The 21,029-nt window shown below is 45.4% G+C and overlaps 1 protein-coding gene across 1 annotated transcript; it reads left to right on the top strand.

Moving 5' to 3' along the window:
* The first annotated feature begins 4,893 nt into the window (after positions 1-4,893).
* LOC146202448 (cholesterol 7-desaturase nvd-like) lies at positions 4,894-18,688 on the top strand. The gene is made up of 5 exons (XM_084601297.1): positions 4,894-5,046; positions 6,109-6,235; positions 8,448-8,636; positions 10,800-11,404; positions 18,377-18,688. The coding sequence occupies exons 1-5, from the start codon at positions 4,894-4,896 to the stop codon at positions 18,539-18,541; spliced, it is 1,239 nt and encodes a 412-aa protein (XP_084457423.1). The 3' UTR covers positions 18,542-18,688.
* The last annotated feature ends 2,341 nt before the right edge of the window (positions 18,689-21,029 follow it).

The raw sequence follows: 21,029 nt of genomic DNA, 5'->3' as shown, positions 1-21,029 counted from the left end.
TTGAGATTACATAAGTGAAAAAAAAAATGTGTCTAAGATATCAGTCAACAATTTCATAATCACTGAATAAAGAGCTATTTTAGAGCATTGTAATACGCACCTTCAAAGTGTACTTCCAAATTGTAGCTCAAGTACCCCTTAAGCTGCGCAGTTTCATGACGCAGAAGTAAACATTGTTTCTTACACTAGAGCGTTTTCTACGGTCCTTTATACCCACGATTCATCCATTTACCCACGATTCATCCAGGTGAATGATTGTCCTGCGCGAAATGGACAAGCTTGAGAAAGCGTCTAAACTTTAGGGACAAGAAAACGTGCAAACAACAAATAAAACGCTCATTAAAGCGCGTATTGCTGGACCGGAGCCATTAAATTTCAGTAAAGTTTCCTCTCCTACCTTTTAAACGCTAATGAAACTCGGTTTGGTGTATACGAGTGTTAGCGTCCCCCAATGACTCGGACTATGAGGATCGCCGTAGCGGAGGGCTCCGCATAATTTCGACTATTTGGGGTTCTTTAATGTGCTCTCATATCGCATAGTACAGAGGCCTCTAGCATTTCGGCTCTATCGAAACGCAACCATCGCGGTGTGTATCACACCAGCGTCTGACGAGTGAGCAGCCGAGCGTTACTACCTCTGAGCCTCCAAAGCGACGTGGCTAAAAGGGCTGGACTCATTTAATTAGGAACAAAAATCTAAAGCACGCTGCGTATCTGCCATGCTACCGGAATTTCTTGATGGGTCTCAAGTACCTCCAACGTCAGGCAATATGTCGTCGCGCTCGGTGAGCGCACACTTCGTTTTGTTCTCTCCAAACTGAAGCTGATGTCACGCAGTATCCTCCATATATTGTTGTCTTCCGATCTGCGGAAGGTCGTCGTCTTTGTTAACCGCTTTGAGAACTTTATGAAACGTTGGAATTTCTTTTGTAGCGTAAAGTTGCGCTACGCGGGTCAGAGCCGAGTTTCGCGCGAGCGTGCCCCGCCCGTTATGCGCATGCGCGAGAGCCGCGTCTAATTGCGGAGAAGCAGAAGCAGAAGTAGAAGAAGAAGAAGTAGAAGAAGAACGCTCGGTCACCCGCAGCTAATGCTTTCGCTACATATTCGGTTCAGCAGCGTTGAACCCTTCTAATGTTTTCAGCGAGCATGCGATGCAATTTCAAACGAACGGCGTGTAGCGTAAGGATGTCGTGTTTGACAGAGGGCGAGCTTGACAGAGTCACTTTGCGAGATCGTCGCTTTGATAAGGTCAGCCGTCCAAAGCAGAGAAGAGCATTTGACCTCAAGCACCTCGGCTTCAAAAAATAAAAAAAGGTGACTTTGCTCAAATTCAACAAATGAGGTTGAGGTCGCCTCAGATGCTTTCACACCATTTTTACGGCTGCTGGCAATCAATCTACATCAAACTAAAATTGTAAGGTTGAGATCGGCCGCTCGACTGCAGAAAATGAAAATAGTAATGAGATATTAAAATAAATCACAACTGAAAGCGAAATTGCATTAGGCGATAAATCGTGGGATATAGGCAAGCCAAATAGCTATGTCATGTGAGGGTTCTGACTTACTGCTAATTTTCTACAGCAAAGAACATCGGCCTAGCTAAAAGCAAGAAAACTTAACGACTTCATGCCCAACTCTGTGGTAAGCCGAGCCCTACCCAGGCGTTGAACAAAAGACAGCGTAAACACCCTTACATACTGCTCGGCACAATTTATTCAACAGTCTCGGACGAATTGCCTTGAAGCATCCACTCGTTTCCCTGCACAAGTAACGAGGCACGCCGGCACCTTCGACGTTGCTCAGCCGCGTGCATTGTGTAACGCCGTTTACTCCGTTAGGGTGGAAAAGAGAAAAAAACACCAACGAGCCCCCCTACACTTGCGGCAGCGTGACTCATCATAGGTTTTACTTCCCCCTTCCTTCGCATTTTTTTTTTTTTTCACAATCATTATACGCGTCACTGCTGTCTAAGGCTGGTTAAAGGGGCCGTGATACACTGTCCATTCTCACAGCCACTTCTGCGAGGAATCCGATGAGATATTTGTCATGATTTATCACGCATACGTCCATCGGCATACGCTGGAAATGATTGTGCTGCACTCTTTTCATTGAGCCACGTTTGTCACAGCGCGGTATGTTCACTTGTCCTAAACCGAACCATAAGCCATTTGTGGACGGAATAAGCCTCGAAGCATTTCTGTCTTGAAGGATACCATGCCCTGCATGCGTTTAGAAAACATTTGGTTTGTGGAGGGCAGATATCGATCACGGGAGGAACTTTCTCGTGAAGTTGAGCCATCATGAAAAGTAAAGCCGCTTGTGGCTTTTCGCATTTACATCTTGCATCTAGTATAAACTGCTTGCTCTTGAGAGACGAGCGAGTCCAGGGAGGAAATGTCGAAGCCAGTGATGTTCTTGGCTGGGTTACATTAGGGAGGCGAGAGAGTTGTACAACTTGGCCAAAAATTGAGTTTTCGGGGGTTGCATGGACCTGGTATGTGAGGTGTTTATTTCCTTGCAGTACATGGTCGAAGGTGGAATCACACAGTTTCCCGGGAGGAGATGAGGTCAATCGCGAGGCACCCTGCTTCCGCTGCAGTTTGCGAGGCAGATCAACCTTTGGGAGGCCAATAGAGATGCACAAACAGTTGATGCGCGCTGCGTCCAGAGACGCCCTATATTCTGGAGCTAATGCGAGTAACTGGTAGCAGTATCACAATATTCCTTCAACTTAGGCAGCGTGAAGTAGAATCATGGAGTGGTGGTCCCATCGTGCTCCTGTGATGGATATGAAAACTTCGAATTTTGTGGCAATTTTTACGCGGAGTATTTTATTCTGAGATGTAGGGATTGCTGGTCATCATAAGGCCAAATACGCGATAGGATCGTGCGTAAGGTAGCACTCATAAACCTAGGAAGAGCGGTTATCTGGCCATTTTTCTTCCTCCTGAGAGACACGGCCGCACACTTACTGTTTTTTTTTTTTTTTAATTTGCAAGAGAAGACTTCGGATATCAAAACACATGACTATGTTCAGTTGTGCCGCAAGCACGCAAGGCCGTGCTGTGATCTCTCTCTCGAGGTGACCAAAGGGTTCCTTTGAGAGAGTGTGGGCAACCACCGCAAGGTACGCCTGTCGCGGATCATTGGATCACGATCGACAGGCTCGAGTTGCGCTCTCAGGTACAACCCAGAGCGGGCGAACTCGTATACCCACTGGTCTGCGCGGACAAAGGCCGGCAGACAAGAACAGTAGTGTACGCACCTTGCGATGTCTCGGAGGGGTCTCTCCCTGGGCCCCGCTCGGACGGTCGTGCGAGCACGGCCTTCGAAGCGGTGCCGTGTTCCCGCCAAACGGGGTCAATGAGATAAGCCATCGGGACGCAGGGGTGGAGCTTTGGCCGAGCTACAGTGACAAGTCGTCCGTACACCCCTCTGCCGCTTGATACGGGAGAAAGGGTATGAGTTACGTAAAGAACAGGGGAGCGGGGGCGGATGCGCAAGGGCAGCCGCGAAAGCCCGAATCCCAGAATGGTTACGCTCAGTATGGATGTCCTCCTGAAATGATGAGACGAGCGCGACGACTATATGAGTCACAGACCAGTTTTGACGAAACGCGTTGATTTCTTCTCAGTTTGTTTCTCCACGAGCCATGTGAACCGTTTGCAGATCATGCGCCGCATAAGCTGACCTACACAACTCAATATAGCGATGACCGTAGAGAAGCGTAGCTTGTTCGCTGCCAAGTTTCGAAATGGGCTACAATTTTCGCCAGTTTGCCATTCGTTAATCGACATGTTTGTTATATCCCGTTAAAATATTAGACGCTGAGTGCCATTGATAAAATTGACGTGCTGAGTGCATCCCTACTGCAATCACTAGGTCCTGGCGCTTTCATATGATGTTAGGGTCCCATTCAAACCTTGTGCGTGCCTGCAATATTTTTATAATTTGTCGTTTACCTGGCGGGAGAAGCAGCTAATTATGGCAATAAAAAAACCCAGGAATGTACAAAAAAATTCAGGACATAAACGGTTAATGTCGCTAAGTGTCAAGCAGGTAGCAAGCGATATTGTAGTAGAGGGATAAATGCTAAATTTAGACCACCGCGCGGTTCTTAAACGAACCGACAGCGAACCGAAAACAACATTTTTTACGTTTAGATTGCGTACAAAAGCAGCAGCTTTCGCCTGGATTTGATTCTGCTTCATTGAGCTTAAAGCTTACGCCATACAGCCGCTGAGCCACCTGGACAGGTAAACTATGGCATCACTTCTCTGCAAAGAGTAAGCGTTGTTTCTCCTACCCTCCATTCATTTGTAGATAAACGTATGTCTGGTACTCAATGTTTTAGCCATATAGCTTAATGTTTAGTATACCATAGTGGTCAATATTGGTTTGTGTTCTATGCTCGACGCTATGCTGTTCGATTTTGTTACGAGTTTACTAACGGCTCGCGACAGCCTATCTCGCCTTATTGCGCCGCGCCCTCCTCTCGCTGCGAAGTGGGAAAGTACCGTTTTGTGACGCGGCCTTGGGGTGCAAGGCCGAGTGGCAATGCCCGCTACCTAATGGGGCGCTTATCTCATGAGCGGCAAAACATCGCCGTTATTCCTGCTTCATGCTGCGCCTCCGGTCACTTGAGCGACAAAACAAACATGGTCGTCACAACAAACAAACAAGCAAACAAACAAACAAACAAACAAACAAACAAACAAAACAAACATGGTCGTCATTTACCGCTGCGTGAATGTTGTTTTGTTGGTTTCTGCATGACGCTGTTTCCACACCCAGACTGGTTGAAAGAGGCTGGAAAATTCGATGAAAGAGTCATTGCTGTATTCCTTTTTTTTTTTTTTTTTTTGCCCCATCCGGCAGCAGTGAGGCTGTGACATGGACCCGACGCTGGGGAACGGTCGCACTTGCGGTGAGCCGGGAATATGGCTTGCCGAGGACTGGATCCCTTTCGTTCCGTGGACTGTGCTGGCAGTGGTTCTCGTCTGGATCGGTCGCCGCTTTTTTACGCGTGAAACAGATCTTCGAAAGGTACGATGTTTGCAAGCTTTCGTGCAATTTTTGGCGTCAATGCGTTGAGCTGGCGATCCTAAGTGCAGATCCTTTCCGCGAAACCAAATCTTTTTCCCACTGTTCCTTGAGTCGCAAACAAGGCTGTTTCCACTGCGAGTTATGCTGTCTGACCTCTGTGGCATGCAGTTAATCGGTCTGTCTTAGTCCACGTGGGGGATTTTCTTGAATCCATCTCGTGCTTGGGACGCCTAAGCTAGGCTTCAGCTACAGGCCTGGTCAATGACGCATCATCGCAGTCACCTTGCAAACCTAAGCAAGGCTCCGCTAACCCCCCCCCCCCCAATTGATTGCACAAAGCTGTCAGCCTTCATTTCATTTCCTATGTGTCCATAAAAACCTACTGTTTCTTTCGTCCACGAGAGCTGGTGCGAGCTTAGGTTTCTATATAGATGCATAAAGCGAAACGCTGATCAGCCCCCCCCCCCCCCCCCCCCCCCCCCCCCCACTGTCGTCGTCAGAAACACTAGTCTAGTCGCCAGCTTTGTATGAAGCTCGCCCAGCTTCTGCTAAGCCGCCTGTTAACAAAACATCGATGAAACACTAGCAAGGATGTTGACGCAGGAGGGAAGAAATCAATGTGGCGCGTTTCGCTTGGCTCCATATTGTCAGAATTCAGTGTTTCAAGAGCCATATGTCAGCTCGATATTGAAGAGCGAAAGTGTGGTGCTTTTTCTGAAGGCGACACATTTTTGTTTTGGCTTTTTACTGTGTCAGCTCTGTCGCTATAACACCTGGTGGCGATTACGGTGTCAAGTGCGTGAACCGCCAGCGCACAGCACGATATGGTTGCCCTAACCGAACCCTAGATGCTTTTTTTTTTCTTTGGATCTATAATGCTTAATATAATTTACCTGATAGATACTCTAAAGAAACACAGGAAATGAATGCTACATTATTCATTTTTTTATTGTCCCTACAGCAGGATATTTGTAGAACGAACAAATGGTTCCGTCAACCGTACCCCATTTTTTGCTGAACTTAATTCTTGGGAAGTGAATATGTATTGTTTTCGGCCCTTAGAAACCATACAGGCACGGAAGAAAATGCATTCCTTCTTCGGCTCCTCCTGTCTTCCCGAACGGATGGATTCCACTGCTGGTGTCCGCGGACCTTCGAGTCAATGAAGTGAAGCCGATTGCTGCCGCAGGTCAGTATAAATTTCTAAGCCATTTTGAAAGTCGGCTGAGCTGTGGAATGATTTACATTTGTTTTTTCTTTTAAGTTGGCTTGGTTTGCATTATAAGGCTTAACGACCTAAACCGACTCACACTATGGAGACGCCGTATAGGGAAGGGCTCTGGAATTTCCGACCACTTGGGGTTCTGCGACGAGCACTGGCATCGCGCAGGACACGGGTGCCGTGCTTTTCGCTGCCGTCGAAGAGCTCTCACCGCGGCCGATAGAGATTTGATCGCCCGTCCTTAGGGTTAGCAGTCAAGCGCCCTGGCCACTGAATTTTCGGCTATACAGCAAATTAGTTTTCTTTTTCTTTTGGCTAAATGTACAACCTTTCCTGGGAACTTTAGCTTTCAAGTCTTTAATATGGACTTTATGCTCTTTAGCATGGAGTATGTGTAAGTGGTGTGTGTTAGATTAAAATTTGGTTCAACTTGCTTGATATCAGATCGCAACATTCTGGATAGTACCGGAGACCAAGAAATCGTGTTTGTTATATTTCTGTTCTTACACTTTCAATGTGATTATGCGCGTCTGTTGAATCACACGCCAGATTAACCGGCGAGTATGTATTAACATGGCCGTCCATAAAACAGGCATCTTCCGCCGTTTTTTTACCTCTCTAAATGTGTTTTGGTGTCCGATCCCCTTAATCACGACTGATGTCTCTATATGGTTCGAAATTATAAAAGTAAGCTTGAAATACCGCCGGGAAGAATGCAGTCCGTGCATGGCAAAATTTGTGGCTTATTTAAAAGGCACGTTTCAAGACAATAGAACTGATGCTAACTATATATCGATCACGGAGGTGGTAGGACAAAACTGCGCCATTTATTTTCACTGGACAGAACGTTCGTCGCTATTAACTTCTTGTTTTGACAAACCACTAGAATTCTATGTTAGCGTTTTATCTTGAAACATTTTTGCGTTTTTCAATATTTTTCATTTTAACTGTATCACCAATCCGCAGATTTCTCTCACGCTTGTGAACTCTTGCTCTCGATTTGACACAAAGACGTAGTAATCATCTGCATTCATCTGAGTAGTGCTTTACTTTAATTGCCTTCATGGCTGCCAAATCCAGGTGGCATTTACAATGTTTCTTGTGAGGCTTTATCTTAAGTTGCGGTCTCAAATGCGACGATTAGCAGCATGCTGTTGGGTGCAGTCAATATTGCGCGACCACACTGTGCCATACTGAGTTCTAACATTCCTCTCGCGGCATTATAGACGCAACTTAAATATAGTGCCGCTGCTTCTATGGAAGCCCGCATGTTCAAAACACGGCGGACTTGGGTGGGCGAACAGAGGAACGGATGAAGCGTCCAGTTTATTACGGGGGAATCACAACTGCGGTCTTCCGAAGTTTCAGTATTTTTTTTTCTTTATTTTTTCTTTAACCAATCTGTCATATCGACAATAATATCCATAGACAGTCAATTTCTCTTTGCATATAAATTCTATGAGAACACCGGTTTTTGATCCTAACCTATCTCTACGTATAGTTCCTTTGTTAAAGCCACCGATCTGCACGTCGCCTTGTGCAACGTCTACTGCAGATCCAGTCACGTCACTTTTTCCATCTCTAAATTGTAGTGCCTTCTGACAGGCAGCTTCTTATGTAACGACATCCGGGTGGATTAAGCCTACCGACTGCCCTCGTCTGCAATGCGGAAACGAACATTATGATCATCGTATTGAGTGATTATTTTATCATGGTTGGCAGATAACAAGATTACCCATGTTATAATAAGCAGTGGAAAGTTCCAAAGCAGCGTTAAATGCCGCTTCAGTGGTTGGTAGGCTAGACCAAGCAGCTCCAATGCAAGCAGTGCTCCACCATCCCAATGGCTGGCGGCTCGTCGCTGCAAGACACGTGCTGCCATAGCGTGAGTGCTATGTATTGTTTTTTTTTCCTGTTGGTTACAGATAAGCTTATTTAATGGCATTTTTTAATATAAAATTATTGATATATTAAGCGGTTTTGAAATTACCTTCGAGTTCGTTACATCCGGATTCGACTGCGTTCGCACGCCTCAATGAAAAACCCTCTGCTAATAAATATATGCTCTGCGTATCTTCTGTTCCAAGTGAAAAGCGGACTATTGCGTCTCCTTGGTGATTTGTTTCCGTGACTATATTTGCTTCCATTTCTCCTCCCGCTTCTTTTGTGCCATGTTTAGGACAGGACCTGGTGACCTTCCGCACCGGGGACGGCGTGGCGCACGTGATGGACGCGTACTGCCCGCACCTGGGCGCACACTTGGGCGTCATGGGCCGCGTGGTGGGTGATTGCATCGAGTGCCCTTTCCACGGTTGGAGGTTCCAGGCGGACACTGGAGCATGCGCACACGTGCCTTATGCCAGCAAGGGTACAGTACACATGGAGTGCACTTATCAAGGGTCTTGTTGAGTATACGTATTTTAAAGCAATAGCATGATGAGGATAGTCGGCGGCGTTCGTCTGTCGTGCTCGCGACATGGCCATAGAAATCGAAGCAATGGCAAGAGAAATACTCTGACGCTATCAAATGACGCCCAGAGCAAGCCGGACATCCGCGATGGATCATTAGTGGTACCCAGCCCCATCCTCGTCCGATGTCACCAGCCCTTCAGACCATCTTATACTTGTAGTTCGTTTGTATATATTCGCCACTCACTGACCTCTACGTAGCGCAAGTTTTCCCTGTTATGGTATTAAATTTAAAACGCAACCGCGTATCATGCAGCGTTCGGGGTGGCGTCCTACAATTCCTTATTGCATATAGCATAAATCTATGCGTAAAAGTGGAGCTCGCTCCGGTATTTGAACCGACGACATATATATACACCTCAATAAGCATGCCTTCAAACCGAGGTTTCGGCGAATACGACTCCTAGACGCGCGGGAAGCATGGCTGTCTGCTGTGTCTAGGTGGAATAGGCAAACACATATACATCGAATACAATGCCAACAGAATTTAGTGCATGTTGAAAACCTTCCCCGAAAACATTTCGCCCGCGGAACTGTAATGCTTTTGCATTCGTGTACATAAGCAGTTTGAAGCATCTCTGCTGAATTTTAGTTACCGTGCCTATTGTGTATTTATGTATTCAGACTTAAGTGTGCCTGTTTAGGCATGAAATCCATGCGCATATTTTCGCAATGAAGACTATAAAACGAGGTCATGACCTCGTTGCTTACTTGATTAGCATGATTTGAGCAAGAGCTTTCAAGAACCAAATTGAAAATTGAGCTTAATAGTTGTCTCCACCCGATTACCATCTAGAGTGAGCAAGTCATTGCGCATTTTCCTTGCCTGAAAACCAATTTCCAGAAATAATATTCGGACAGAAATGATTTCTGCGAATGCTGTTGATGACAAATGTTCTGCAAAGTCGTGATGCCCGCAGGATCCCAAGAAAACGTTTTACAAGATTGTTTTAAATGATAACTACCCAAATCACACTGATAGTTATGACGCCTGCAGAGCGCAACCCATCGATAGTTGGCGGCGGTGGTGAATGCGCCGTTTTCCGCTCAAGAGTGGCACTATTTTCTTTCAGACGCGAGTACGGCACATGTACTCACCTATGAGGCTGAAACTTGGAGGCTAAAGAAAAGGATTCTGCTTAAGTTGAGGACAACGCAGGGGGCTGTGGCACGAAAAATGGTAGGTGTAACGTTAGGAGATAGGATGCGCGCAGAGTGGCTCCGAGAAATAACTCGAGTTAATTACGTTCAAGTGGAAATAACAAAGAAGAGGTGGGTATGGGCAAGGCATAAAGTGCGTAGAGAGTACAACGAATGATCGCTAATTAGGGTAACCAAGTGGATTTCAGGGGAAGGAAAGCGTAGCAGGGGGCGGAAGAAGGTTAGGTGGGTGGATGAGGTTAAGAAGTTTGCAGCGGTCAAGTGGATGCAGCTAGCACAGGACCGGATTAATTGAAGGATAATGGAAGCCTTCGCCCTGCATTGGGTATAGTCCGGCTGATGACGATGATGGTGATGATGTTGATGACGGGCACAGGAGCTGTAGTTCCCGCCAGGCGCCGATGACGCTACAAATCCGTAGAGCGCAAGGTGCCTCCATAGGCCAGCGTAGTATCGTAGGGAATGACGCCTCTCCCTTTCCCCGTTGAATTCTTCACTGTGTTACGTCAAAGCAGTGGCCTAGAATCGGTAAACGTATAATGATGACGAACTTATATGGTGCAGGGCCAGCTTCCGCCAAGGAAATCCATGTCAGAAGGTGTCTAGCTCTGCTCAAAGACCCATTGCCCAAGCATTTCGCCCCGAATAAACCGAGCAACAGGTCTGAGGATAACTTGTACCCATTGCATCCCCAAGGGTACCTACTGTTATTGAGGATCGAACCCAGCATCTGCCGTATACGAGGCGGGTACTCACACAACTAAGTTATCACTGCCATACCAGGAAGCGTAGCGGCGCCTTTAAATGTGTACACGGTTCAGGTGCTTCCTATTTATTTTCCTTTTGTATGCTTTTCCAAACCTCACATAACCACATAGCCGAGATTCTATAAATATTTCAGTTCCAGCTTTCGCCAAAGTGAAAACTTGGACCTGCCGAGAGATGTACGGCCTGATCTTCGTATGGTTCCATGCTGACGGCGAACAGCCCGAGTGGATGCTCGAGGATATCACAGAGCTGAGCAGCGGTGGTTTCAGAGAGATGTCGCGCTTCGAGACGACCTGTTACGGCCACGTGCAGGACATCGCTGAGAACGTGGCGGACATAGCGCACCTCAACTGCGTCCACCAGGCGTCTTGGCTGCTGTCGGCCGACGAATACGCCCGTCAGGCGGCCACGCCTGACTCTTTGAGAAGCCGCTTCATGTCCGTCTTTTGGGAAGCATCCTGGGCGCCGAAAGGATTTAGTGCGTACGCTCCATTCACTTTCGACATGTCACTCTTCGGCTGGAAGCCCCGACTCTTGCGATGTGAAGGCATCATCACGCAGTGTGGCCCGTACCTGGCCATAGTGCACTCCAAGACGAAGTTCGGCAATTTCCTCTCGATCATGTCTACGACCTCTGAGGGACCCTTTCGCCATCGCATTGTACATCGAACGTACGCTAAGCCTGGTCTGTTCTCGTGGTTGGCCTGCCAAGGGATGGAAGTTGGATTCAAAAACATGGTGAGTGCTTAGGTTGCAAAGGCTCCCATAATTTAAATTCATCAAAAGAACCAATTCTGTGAAGCAATGTTGCGGAAATGAACATGAATAGGCGGTTAAATGTGAGGCACATAGCGTATTCTTTAATTGTGACAAGCAGCGACAAAAATACAGAAATTAGAAATGAAGAAAGGAAGGAAGGAAGGAAGGGCGTCCAATCCAAAAGTGTTTCGGTTGGTTACCTTACTCTAGAAGAAAAGTAAGAAAGGTTGAAAGCAGAAGACTGAGAACATGATATTGTAACAATATTGAAGTACAAGGCTTTTACGCCCTTTTCTTTTCGACGACTCATTCCGTCCTTTTATTTCGCCCTTAATTATGTTTTCAGAAGAACTTCAAATAATGGCGCGCGCAGTACAAATTCATAAACTATAAAGCAAGCTTGACAAAATGCGTAAATGCGCTACGCAGAAACAGCGCGAAAGGGAACAGGAACGCGAGTAAAGTATAGTAAACTTCAGTTGAAAGGCAGCGCTCGTCTTTGCGTTCTTCCTGCGTACCTGTTTTGTTCCGCGCGGTTTCTACGAAACGAATTACCAACTCGGCCAGGTTTCTGTTCTAGCTTAAAATTCCTTCGTAAACAAAAATAACTCAAGTTTCCACACAGCCGCTGAGATGGACCGTCGCCATTTTTTATAGACGGGTCCAGGAATACAGACCGCAAGAACCGGATGATTACAAGAAGCTGGACTTATGATTAGAAGGGAGGAAAACCTAACTTGTGACTAACGAACAAAGCTAAGAGCTGCAGTCTGCTGCGGTCACTGGTCGGTAAAACATTGTAGCGTTTTAACGTACTTAAACCGAATAAAGTTCATGGAGACGACGGTGTTTAATGCGCCGCGCGAGGGGGTGTTGCAGTCAGTTTTCCATGCAATAAAGAAAAAAAGGACGCGGGGCGATCGGCTGCAGTGATAGCTGTGAAGTTCCGTATTCGCTTCCCACGAGGGTTCGATTCCGCTCGGCTCCAAAGGTTTTTTTATGCGAAAGCGTATTGGTCTCGTGCGGCCGAAATGCCATCGCCGTAACCCGGAATTGAGAACAGAAACCCAGAAACGTATCGAAAAACATTACGCACTTTATTGAAATAAATCTTTTGCGTCTGTGGTAGGAACCAAGGCCGTCTGCTTGACAGGCTGGCATGCAATTCATTGGTCACGAAGGTTTTTTTTTTTGTTTTACTTTGAACCTGGTACTTATTACACCGAAAATGACCAATGTTGAGAGTAGTTGCCACCAAACGTGTTAGAGTGGCACCTAATGAACGCGTTAGGGTGCGTTTGCAATATGCAGTGATGTTAGAGTAATAATGATTTAAAAAATGAATGGTTTAAACAAGAGAAAAAAAAAATTGAGGAATTGAAAGGTGCTATCGCGTCTACGTTTGAGACGAAGCGTAAGCGTCTCCCTAATTTTGTTTCGTCTGATCTCGGTGTATGCGAGCCAAAATATTCTTGGTTGGGTTTGGCCGTATGAATTACAGCCTTTTCGCTCTAAAATTATCTGGTGTTTAACCTGGTTAGACAGACGGCACCGTGCGCAAGCAATGTCTGAATTACCCGCGCCAGGACACGTGGATTGTGACGTCACGATCTTACTTACCAACCAGGAGTCAAGCTCAAGCAAGATCTTTGCTTTGCTCTCAAGATCGCATTAGTGTTTTCACACTGATAGCCTCCACCTCGTACTCCACCACGTACTGCAGCTTACCGACAACTTCATTCTATGCAGCATAGTAAGCATTCAAATAAAAAAGGAAAGCGAACTAAAATTTTTGCAAGCTGCGGCAAAATTTTTGGGTGTACTGCGTTAAGATGCACTCAATAAAATTCTAGGTGAAATTATAAAACTGAAGTTAGTTTGGCCACGGTATACAACACGCATAGCAGACACCCAGTGCCCCCCTGAGTAACTGTAAGGACACTAGAGGAACCCAACCGTAGTCCAAGCGGGTTTCGCCACGGTCTGTTGACTGCAGAATAGGCGAAGGAGCGGTAAAGGTAGACTATTAGGGAAAAACGCTTTGTTTCCGGCCAAGGGCTTCACACCTGACAGATTGTGACCGCGATATTGAGAAAATGCATCAAAAAGTGCTTATGACATTACTTTGGGTTCCTTCGGTCCTTGCCGGCACCAGGCCGGACACAGGAAGGGCACCCAGCCTGGCATTCTATACCGACTGGAATTTTGTTGCTTACTTTGTAGAGGAGCTGTGCAGCTGCTATAGATAATTACAGATGCTTTTAGATACGCCACCTCTACACCCTCACCGCGAAATTCCAGCATCACTGCTGAAGTTTCGATTGAGTAAACTGCTTTCTCTTGATTTATAATGGCTAATGGTTAGCTATTGGCTGACTTTTGGTTGGCGCATTTCTTTGCAATCTGATTGATGGTGTGAATATGGTGTATTTTCTAGTAGCATTTATGGTAGGTAATTTGGTATTTTGACTTATTATAGTTGCTGTGATTATATTAGCGATGACGTTAGTAAATACCACGCAAGTGGTGGCTTGTAGTTAAGGATCTCGGCTGGAGATTCAGAGCACACCAGTTCGATCTCGACGGTGGCTGCCGTATTTCGACGGAGGTGAGAAGCGAGGCACTCGCGTACTGTGCAATGTCAGTGCAAGCTAAGTGAGTCCAGGTGGCCGAAATCACTTCGAAGCTCTCCACAACAGCATCACTTCAAGCCAATCTCACTTTGTGACGCTAAGCCCCATATATTATACCTTTGTAAATCCGCTTTCGGCAATGGAGGCTAAGCTGATCGGTCTGTAATTTTTCAAGTCCTTGACATCCCCTTTCCTAGCATTAAGATAATATTACCATTCTTCTCATATTCCGCTACTGTCGATGTCACGAGACATTGCGTGTACAGGGTGGTCAGGTTTTATGGAACAATCAGCTTACCGTTTCTTAGCAGACCATGCCATTACATTATCAGAGACCTCAATGCGGTAAAGCACCGTGCTCATAGCACGGTATATTTTATGGCTATAGTCTGATACTTTACCCCTCTATGGTCATTATAACTCACCTGGCTAAGCACCTCTACGCCCTGCACTATGTGAATATTCACGCATTGCATGAAGTCTATTTCATTTACTGCTTAAGCAGCATATAGATGCCACACAGCTAAAATTCCGGGGCGTGTCTACGTGGACACTGAGTAGATTGCAGCTTTCATTGCTAGCAGCAAACCGAGTATGAGTACCTAAAGCTATTCCCTGAGGTGCACTGCTCGAATTAAAAAAAATTGTCAGACAAGAGGTGAGAGGGAAAACCTGTATCGGTGGAAGTGGAAAGACGTAGTTTAGAGAACCGGGCAGCGACGCCGCCAAGCAAGCGGCAAGCGGCGCCGAAAGCGAGTGCCGCTTATATATATATATATATATATCAGCGCAAAATTTATTAAAGAGCAACCAAGACAACCGCAGCAAAACGAAACGTAAGTTCAGAAACTTTCTAAGCATAACATATTTAACGATCCGCAATTCCATGCAAAGTAAAGCAAAATTAACTGGCGCGACTTGAATTGATTGGTTGTACCGAAAGAGAAAGAGATGAAAAGGATCAAATAGAAGGAGGTTGAATGCAAAAGCAAATCACCCTAAAAGCGCATTCCGCTTCGGCAGACATTCCCAGATCTAAACTTTGGAGGAAGTCTGCAAAAAATTATGAAGCTTTTTTTTTTTTTTTTTGCGTTTGTTTAACTCGCCATAAAATCAATATGTCCGCAGACCCCTCCACGCAAGATATGTATTTTCTGGCTATTTATTTTGCTTAATTACTCGTCGTGAGGGCGGGACAAACTTTGGAAGCAAATTTTTGCCACGCATCGGAAGCTCCGACCATTTCTATCAATATGTTAATAAAAGTGACTGAATAAATCCACAGTTTCCTCACAAATTGTTTTCAAAAACTCGCCGCTTTGGTCATCTATGGCTATCTTAATTACTTGCTGCGAGCGCAGGATAAGCTTCAGTAGAAACATTTACGTGAGCATTGGAAGCTTGACTAATAAGTGTGCATAAGGGTATCTTATCTTATTCCACGTTCGCCTCGTAATTATTGAATGACCCAGAAATCTGGACTTGTCATCGCATCGGACCATCTGATCATCTTCCAATTTTTTTTGTCTTATCGATCGGACATCTCCACTTCCGGTTCTCTCGTTTGCGTAAGACGAAACAGATGAAATTCAAGAGTTCGAACTCGTTTCTTCCGCGAACGCTACTAAAACGTCCCCCTTCCTTTTCCTAGAACCTATGCCTCGGACACCCACGGCCTAGTGTCTTACTTCTTGTCAATACCTTGGCATTGAAATCACTCGTTCTCACCTTTCTGGTTTTGCCAAAGCTTTCTCAACGTATTCATAAAAGCTTTCGCCTATCAGGCTATATGGCTCGGTGTAAGGGCGTATACACGTTTACCACCTTCAATTTATTCGTCATATAAAGCTTTACGACAGTTACCACTCTGCCGTCCAGCCTACAGACTTCTTCCGAGTCGTCAGCTATTGTGTTATCGATGAGAATCTCGCACCCAGTTCTCCCCGATCCTCTAAGCCCAGATAGCCGTAATACGCATGCCCACATCTAACACTGCGTGTGCTTAATCTGTCCTCTTAAGTTCACTTATATCAATGATCCCCCATTTGATACCTGCGAGTTCTTCGAAACGCACTACTAGACTAGCTTCAATGGATAAGATTCTTCCGTCAAATACCGTTAAACGTTGTAAGGGTCCAATGGTGACCTACGCTCGCCAGAGACCCTTATTAACGCCCTTTGAGTCGCAAGCCTTACGCAGTTGCTGGGGGCTGAGGGCTGCTGATCAATTTTTGCATTCCTGTAGGAGACCTTGGCTAACTACGATACTCTGCTTCGCAAGCTGTTTGCTGCACTACGAAAGATGAGGGCGCTCTCGGCCAATTGGGACGGCACGCACTGCATGTCTGTTTTCCTACGCTCCTGCCTGTGTAAGAATGAGGTAGGAGCACAATAATGTCGTGCGCGCCGCCCAGATTGGCTCAGATCTCCCGTACCTTTTGTAGCGTTTCATAATGCTTGCGGAGCGGAGTATACAAGGTGCCTAAGCTAACTTAAGACAAGGATTAAAAAATGAAACATTTGAGGTAGGCCAGGGAAACCACTTGTATACAGCTGCCAGCCATGTGGCACAACGCAAGAATTTATTTCGCAGTTAAGTAATTAGCAATTAAGATCATTTTTCTAATGTACCAACTATTGCCTTTAGAAAATAAATGTATTTGAAAAGTTGGAGAGCACCTTCTAAAACCCCCATTCCATTTATTTCCGACAATGAAAGCCTCACGTGTATCGTTTCTCTAAGCTCTATAGAAAGCCCGCGAAATAGAAAAAAAAATATCACGTGACTGGCGCGTTCGTGCGCCACGATTGTGCTGCTCTCAACCTGGGTTTCAGTGAACGAAATCTGCTGCGGCCTCGGATCCACGACCGCGTTGCAGCAACAGGCCAATATGTCTGCGATGGTTTCTTGGTCCGCTTCAGGCAGTCGGTGCACGTGACCATTGCTTTCCTCCATGCACGTGACTGTGCAAGTCGCAGAGAGCTCACCGCGCTGGCTGCGACCATCGCCAACATATCGGCCTACCGCTGGGACTGGACCACCGTGGACTGGACTCTCGAGTCACGGCCGCAGCTAATTTCGCTCACTCAAACCACAATTGAGAGCGCCACAATCATGGCGCACGAATGCCTTCGTAACGTGATATTATTTTTGTATTTCGCAGGCTCCCTTTAGAGCTTGAAAAAACTATACACGCGAGGCTTTCTTTACCGGAAAGAAATGGAATGGCGGTGTCAGAAGGCACCCTCTAACTTCGCGAATTACATTTATTGTCTGAAGGCGATACTTAGTAAATTAGAAAAACTGTCTGAATTACTATTAGTTACTGCAAAAAAAAAAAAAATTCCTGTGGTGCGACTCATGGCTGACAGCTGCATTCAAGGGGTTTCCCCGGCCTATCTAAAATGTTTTATTTTTTAACTCTTGGCTAAAGTTAGCTTGGACACCCTGTATACGCATCAGCGTGGTGAAATTCTGTCCCGATGAGAGGTGTGCTGCCCTTGTATCATCACTGCGGTAAGAGCGGCTAGATGGAAGTGTCACATGTTTTCAAATGTTTAAAAATATTACAGGAGTGCCAAATCCCCTGCTTGGCAAACCAGAACAATGAGGCTTTAAGTTCATCAGCCAAAATTCCTAGTTGACTTTATGCGGGATTACTGTGAAACTTGGCCCGCCATTTTTGCAGGCGCACTAGCGAGCAAACGAGTGACCGCTACGAGTATTAGGGCTATACGGTCTACTGCTCCTGCTTTAAGACGTTGGTCACCATAGAGTGGAGCATTGAGGGCCAAGTCGGGACCATGCCGCGCGTTAGTCTTCAGCGTTCGCTGACGATGTGCATTTGACTTCTGTAAGACATTACCCCCCACCGGGCTCAACCTTTCTCATACAAGGTTCAAGTGGCAGACTAACAGAGAAGGGAATCGTCACTTCGACGCTTGTCCACTGCTGGTACATATAACTACGAAAACGCGGAAAGAACTGTAAGAATATTGCCAGCGCGTTTAAAGATATAACAAATGCAGCCAATCCCCATTAGAGCGACGGGTCGCCGCCCCTTTTTGTCGGCTACATTTCCCGTAAAGATAGGCACTGAGCCCATGTAAAACATTCGGTACAAATTTGTGACCAGAAAAAGTTCGTTAAAGACTCCCGCGAAGACATTCATTTAATTCCCTGAATAAACTTTATTGACGATAAAAAAGTGCCGGGCATAGCGAAAGTTAAATAGAAGCAGGTGTGCTGGTAGCCACGTAACGCAGGTAATTAGTGCTGCTTAATAAATGTACACTCAGTTTAACTTCTTTTTTTCAGCTGGAAAGAGACTTCATAATCATGGCAAACAAGATCAGTCTCAAGAACAGGAGTCTCGTCAAGGAGGACAGCGGACTAACAACCTTCATGAGGTGGTACGAGCAGTTCTACAGTGCTAGCAGCCCCAAATTGCAGGATGTACGAGATCAAAGTTTGGAGTGGTAACTACGGAGCAAACTAACGTGCCCAGGAGGAGATGAATTACAGAGTGTGATTAACTATTTCCACATTTCCATATGGACAGTGTACCTTTTTCCCCTGCTGTAGCCTGGGTGTATTTGCGCGCTCGTACATTGGAAATAAATAGCAAAAATCTCATTCAGAAATGCATGTGTGCATGGTTTTTGACTTTCGCCTCTTTCTGCTCCTCTAACTGAACCGGGAAAACAAAACGTTCAAATAATATTAGCTTTGCTGCGCCACCGTTTAGGGCAAGCTATGTTAGACAGCAGAGATGATAAAGGGAATAAAGGTTAACACTAACAAAATGGCCGTGAAATTTTTATTTTGGGTCTCGTGGGGTTGTTACAGACTAAACAGGATGTCGATAAAAACTAAGGACTTGTGGAGGGACATCTAATAAAACCCTATAATAGCCCCCCCCCCCCCCCCCAAAAAAAAAAAAAAAAAAAAATCATGTGGTTTCACTACACAAACTCCGTTGCACGTGCGCTTCAAAGTTCTTGATGTGGTCTCACTACAGAAATTCATTCCACACGAATCTTTCAAAAATTTTCAATCTACCTTTGATATAGAAATTCCGTCCGCACGAACTAATCTAAGATCTTGAAGTTTCACTACAGAAATTCGTTCCATAGGAATTCCTCCTATTTTTATTGTTGCATCTTCACTGCAAACGTTCAGTACACACAAACTCATCAACGACCTTAATGCTTGAGAAATTAACTCAATGCAAATTCATCAGTTATTATTGCATGGCATCTCTACAAAGATTTAGTCGGCAGGAACTTCTCTAATGTGTCTGTGTTATATATCCTTGGTAATGAAAACATGTGGTACGTAATATCCGCGATAACGAAAATGCTGATCTCCTGTCGTAGAATGGGTCAGCTAGACGTTCATCTATCGTTACATACATCCTGATTGCCACCACGTACCACCCTGATATATATGTGAGACAACAATGATCAGTACTCCTTTTGTTTCCTTTTATTGCTGCTTACTTTTCTTTGCGTCTCACCCAGCTCTGGTGCAGTATGTTTCATCTACGCAGACAACAGAAACCTCACAGGACTACTGCGACTAATAACGCGAATGTTAGAGCATCAGTTGTGAGATAGCGGCAAATAACTCTTCACGAACATGCTGTAGCGCTACTATCACTGCAGAGTCTTGAAGCGCTGCCAAGTTCTCCTTGCGAGGCAATTCCGCCTTCTCTTGCACGAAACATAAAAACCAAGGGCGGTTAGGAGTCTGCGACGGGAATATTCCAGCTTCGTCTGACTTCTCAAAGCGAATGTCTGCATACTATAATGAATATGCTAGACAATAAGCTACCGCAGCAGTGCCCTAGTAGTGGTTGGGAGTAGAGATGAAAAATTTTCAGAAATTTTGAAATTTTCGAAAAAAAAAAAACATTTTCCTATAGTATACTTCATGCAAAGGTCGAAATTTTGGAATAAGGAAACACAAGGCTGGATTTTTTATTTTCTAAAAAGCAACATCATCAAAAATCAATTTAGGTTTATCAGATCAGTTATGAGCAAGCTTAGGCCATGAGCTGCATATTCAGTGCATGCGACATGTGCAAATTGCTTGCAACATTACAACAGGCTGATTTTATGTTGCTTGTACGGTCAGTGGCTAATGTCACTATACCTTGTCGCTTGCGAGCATTTCAGCCACTTGGCGCATCTCTATAGCAGCATACATCGCAGTCCAACGATTGTTGTCTATTTCGATTGGTCAATAGATTAATTGGTTTGGCCATAGCTACGACCAAGTTCATGAGCGCTTCGCCCAGCTATTGGACCATTCTCTTGTCAAATGTGGGAAACACGAATAATATGTTAAGGTGTTTACATTATCATTCACTCTCGTGTACTTCTATTCGAGCAATGAGCTGAAGCAGCGTCAATCTGGCTTTGGAGCTCTGGAGTGACATGGTCTAGAAAAGACAAGCCCCTGATTTGTTTTTTCCCCCTGGGCGCTGTTTTTCGTCTCTGCAAAACATTTGACTTGATGATTGCGCTGATAAAAAATCGTGATGCTTGTCATTTATTTTTTTTTCGTCATCGACGCTAATTACCTTCGTGCTCAGCCGAACTCTCTTAAACGAGAACAGATACCTTGCCAAACGCGTCGCATTGCCAAATCCGTGTTTAAAGTTGCAGTACTTGCATACTGATCGTTTTTTTTTTTCCACTAGGGGTCGTTTCGCAAAAGAAACTACTTACAGGAGTTAAACCGCGATCGAACCTTTCCCAATATTGTAACAATCGTTCTTTTTTTTTTCTTTTGCTCTGTCTGAGAGTACATGCCAAATATTTGCAGTCGTACTAATTTACGCTTTTGTATTACTGCAAAAAGCATTAGATGTCAGCTCGACATCTCGCATAGAATTACTGTAAAGCCTCACCGAAAAACGTATACAGCAACTTATCTCGCCCTAACAACGCTTGTAATCGGTGAA

This window comes from Amblyomma maculatum, chromosome 1 (assembly GCF_055883805.1).
Source record: "Amblyomma maculatum isolate TAMU_Amacu chromosome 1, ASM5588380v1, whole genome shotgun sequence".
Lineage (NCBI taxonomy): Eukaryota > Metazoa > Arthropoda > Arachnida > Ixodida > Ixodidae > Amblyomma > Amblyomma maculatum.
Note: the sequence above shows the minus strand (reverse complement) of the source record. Positions and strands in the feature narration are given on the sequence as shown.

Excerpts from the sequence above, each read along its gene's own strand:
- LOC146202448 (XM_084601297.1), top strand. The coding sequence starts at position 4,894 with ATGGACCCGACGCTGGGGAACGGTCGCACTTGCGGTGAGCCGGGAATA. Across the intron at positions 6,236-8,447 it reads GAAGCCGATTGCTGCCGCAG|GACAGGACCTGGTGACCTTC; the intron begins GTCAGTATAAAT and ends TGCCATGTTTAG. Across the intron at positions 8,637-10,799 it reads CGTGCCTTATGCCAGCAAGG|TTCCAGCTTTCGCCAAAGTG; the intron begins GTACAGTACACA and ends TAAATATTTCAG.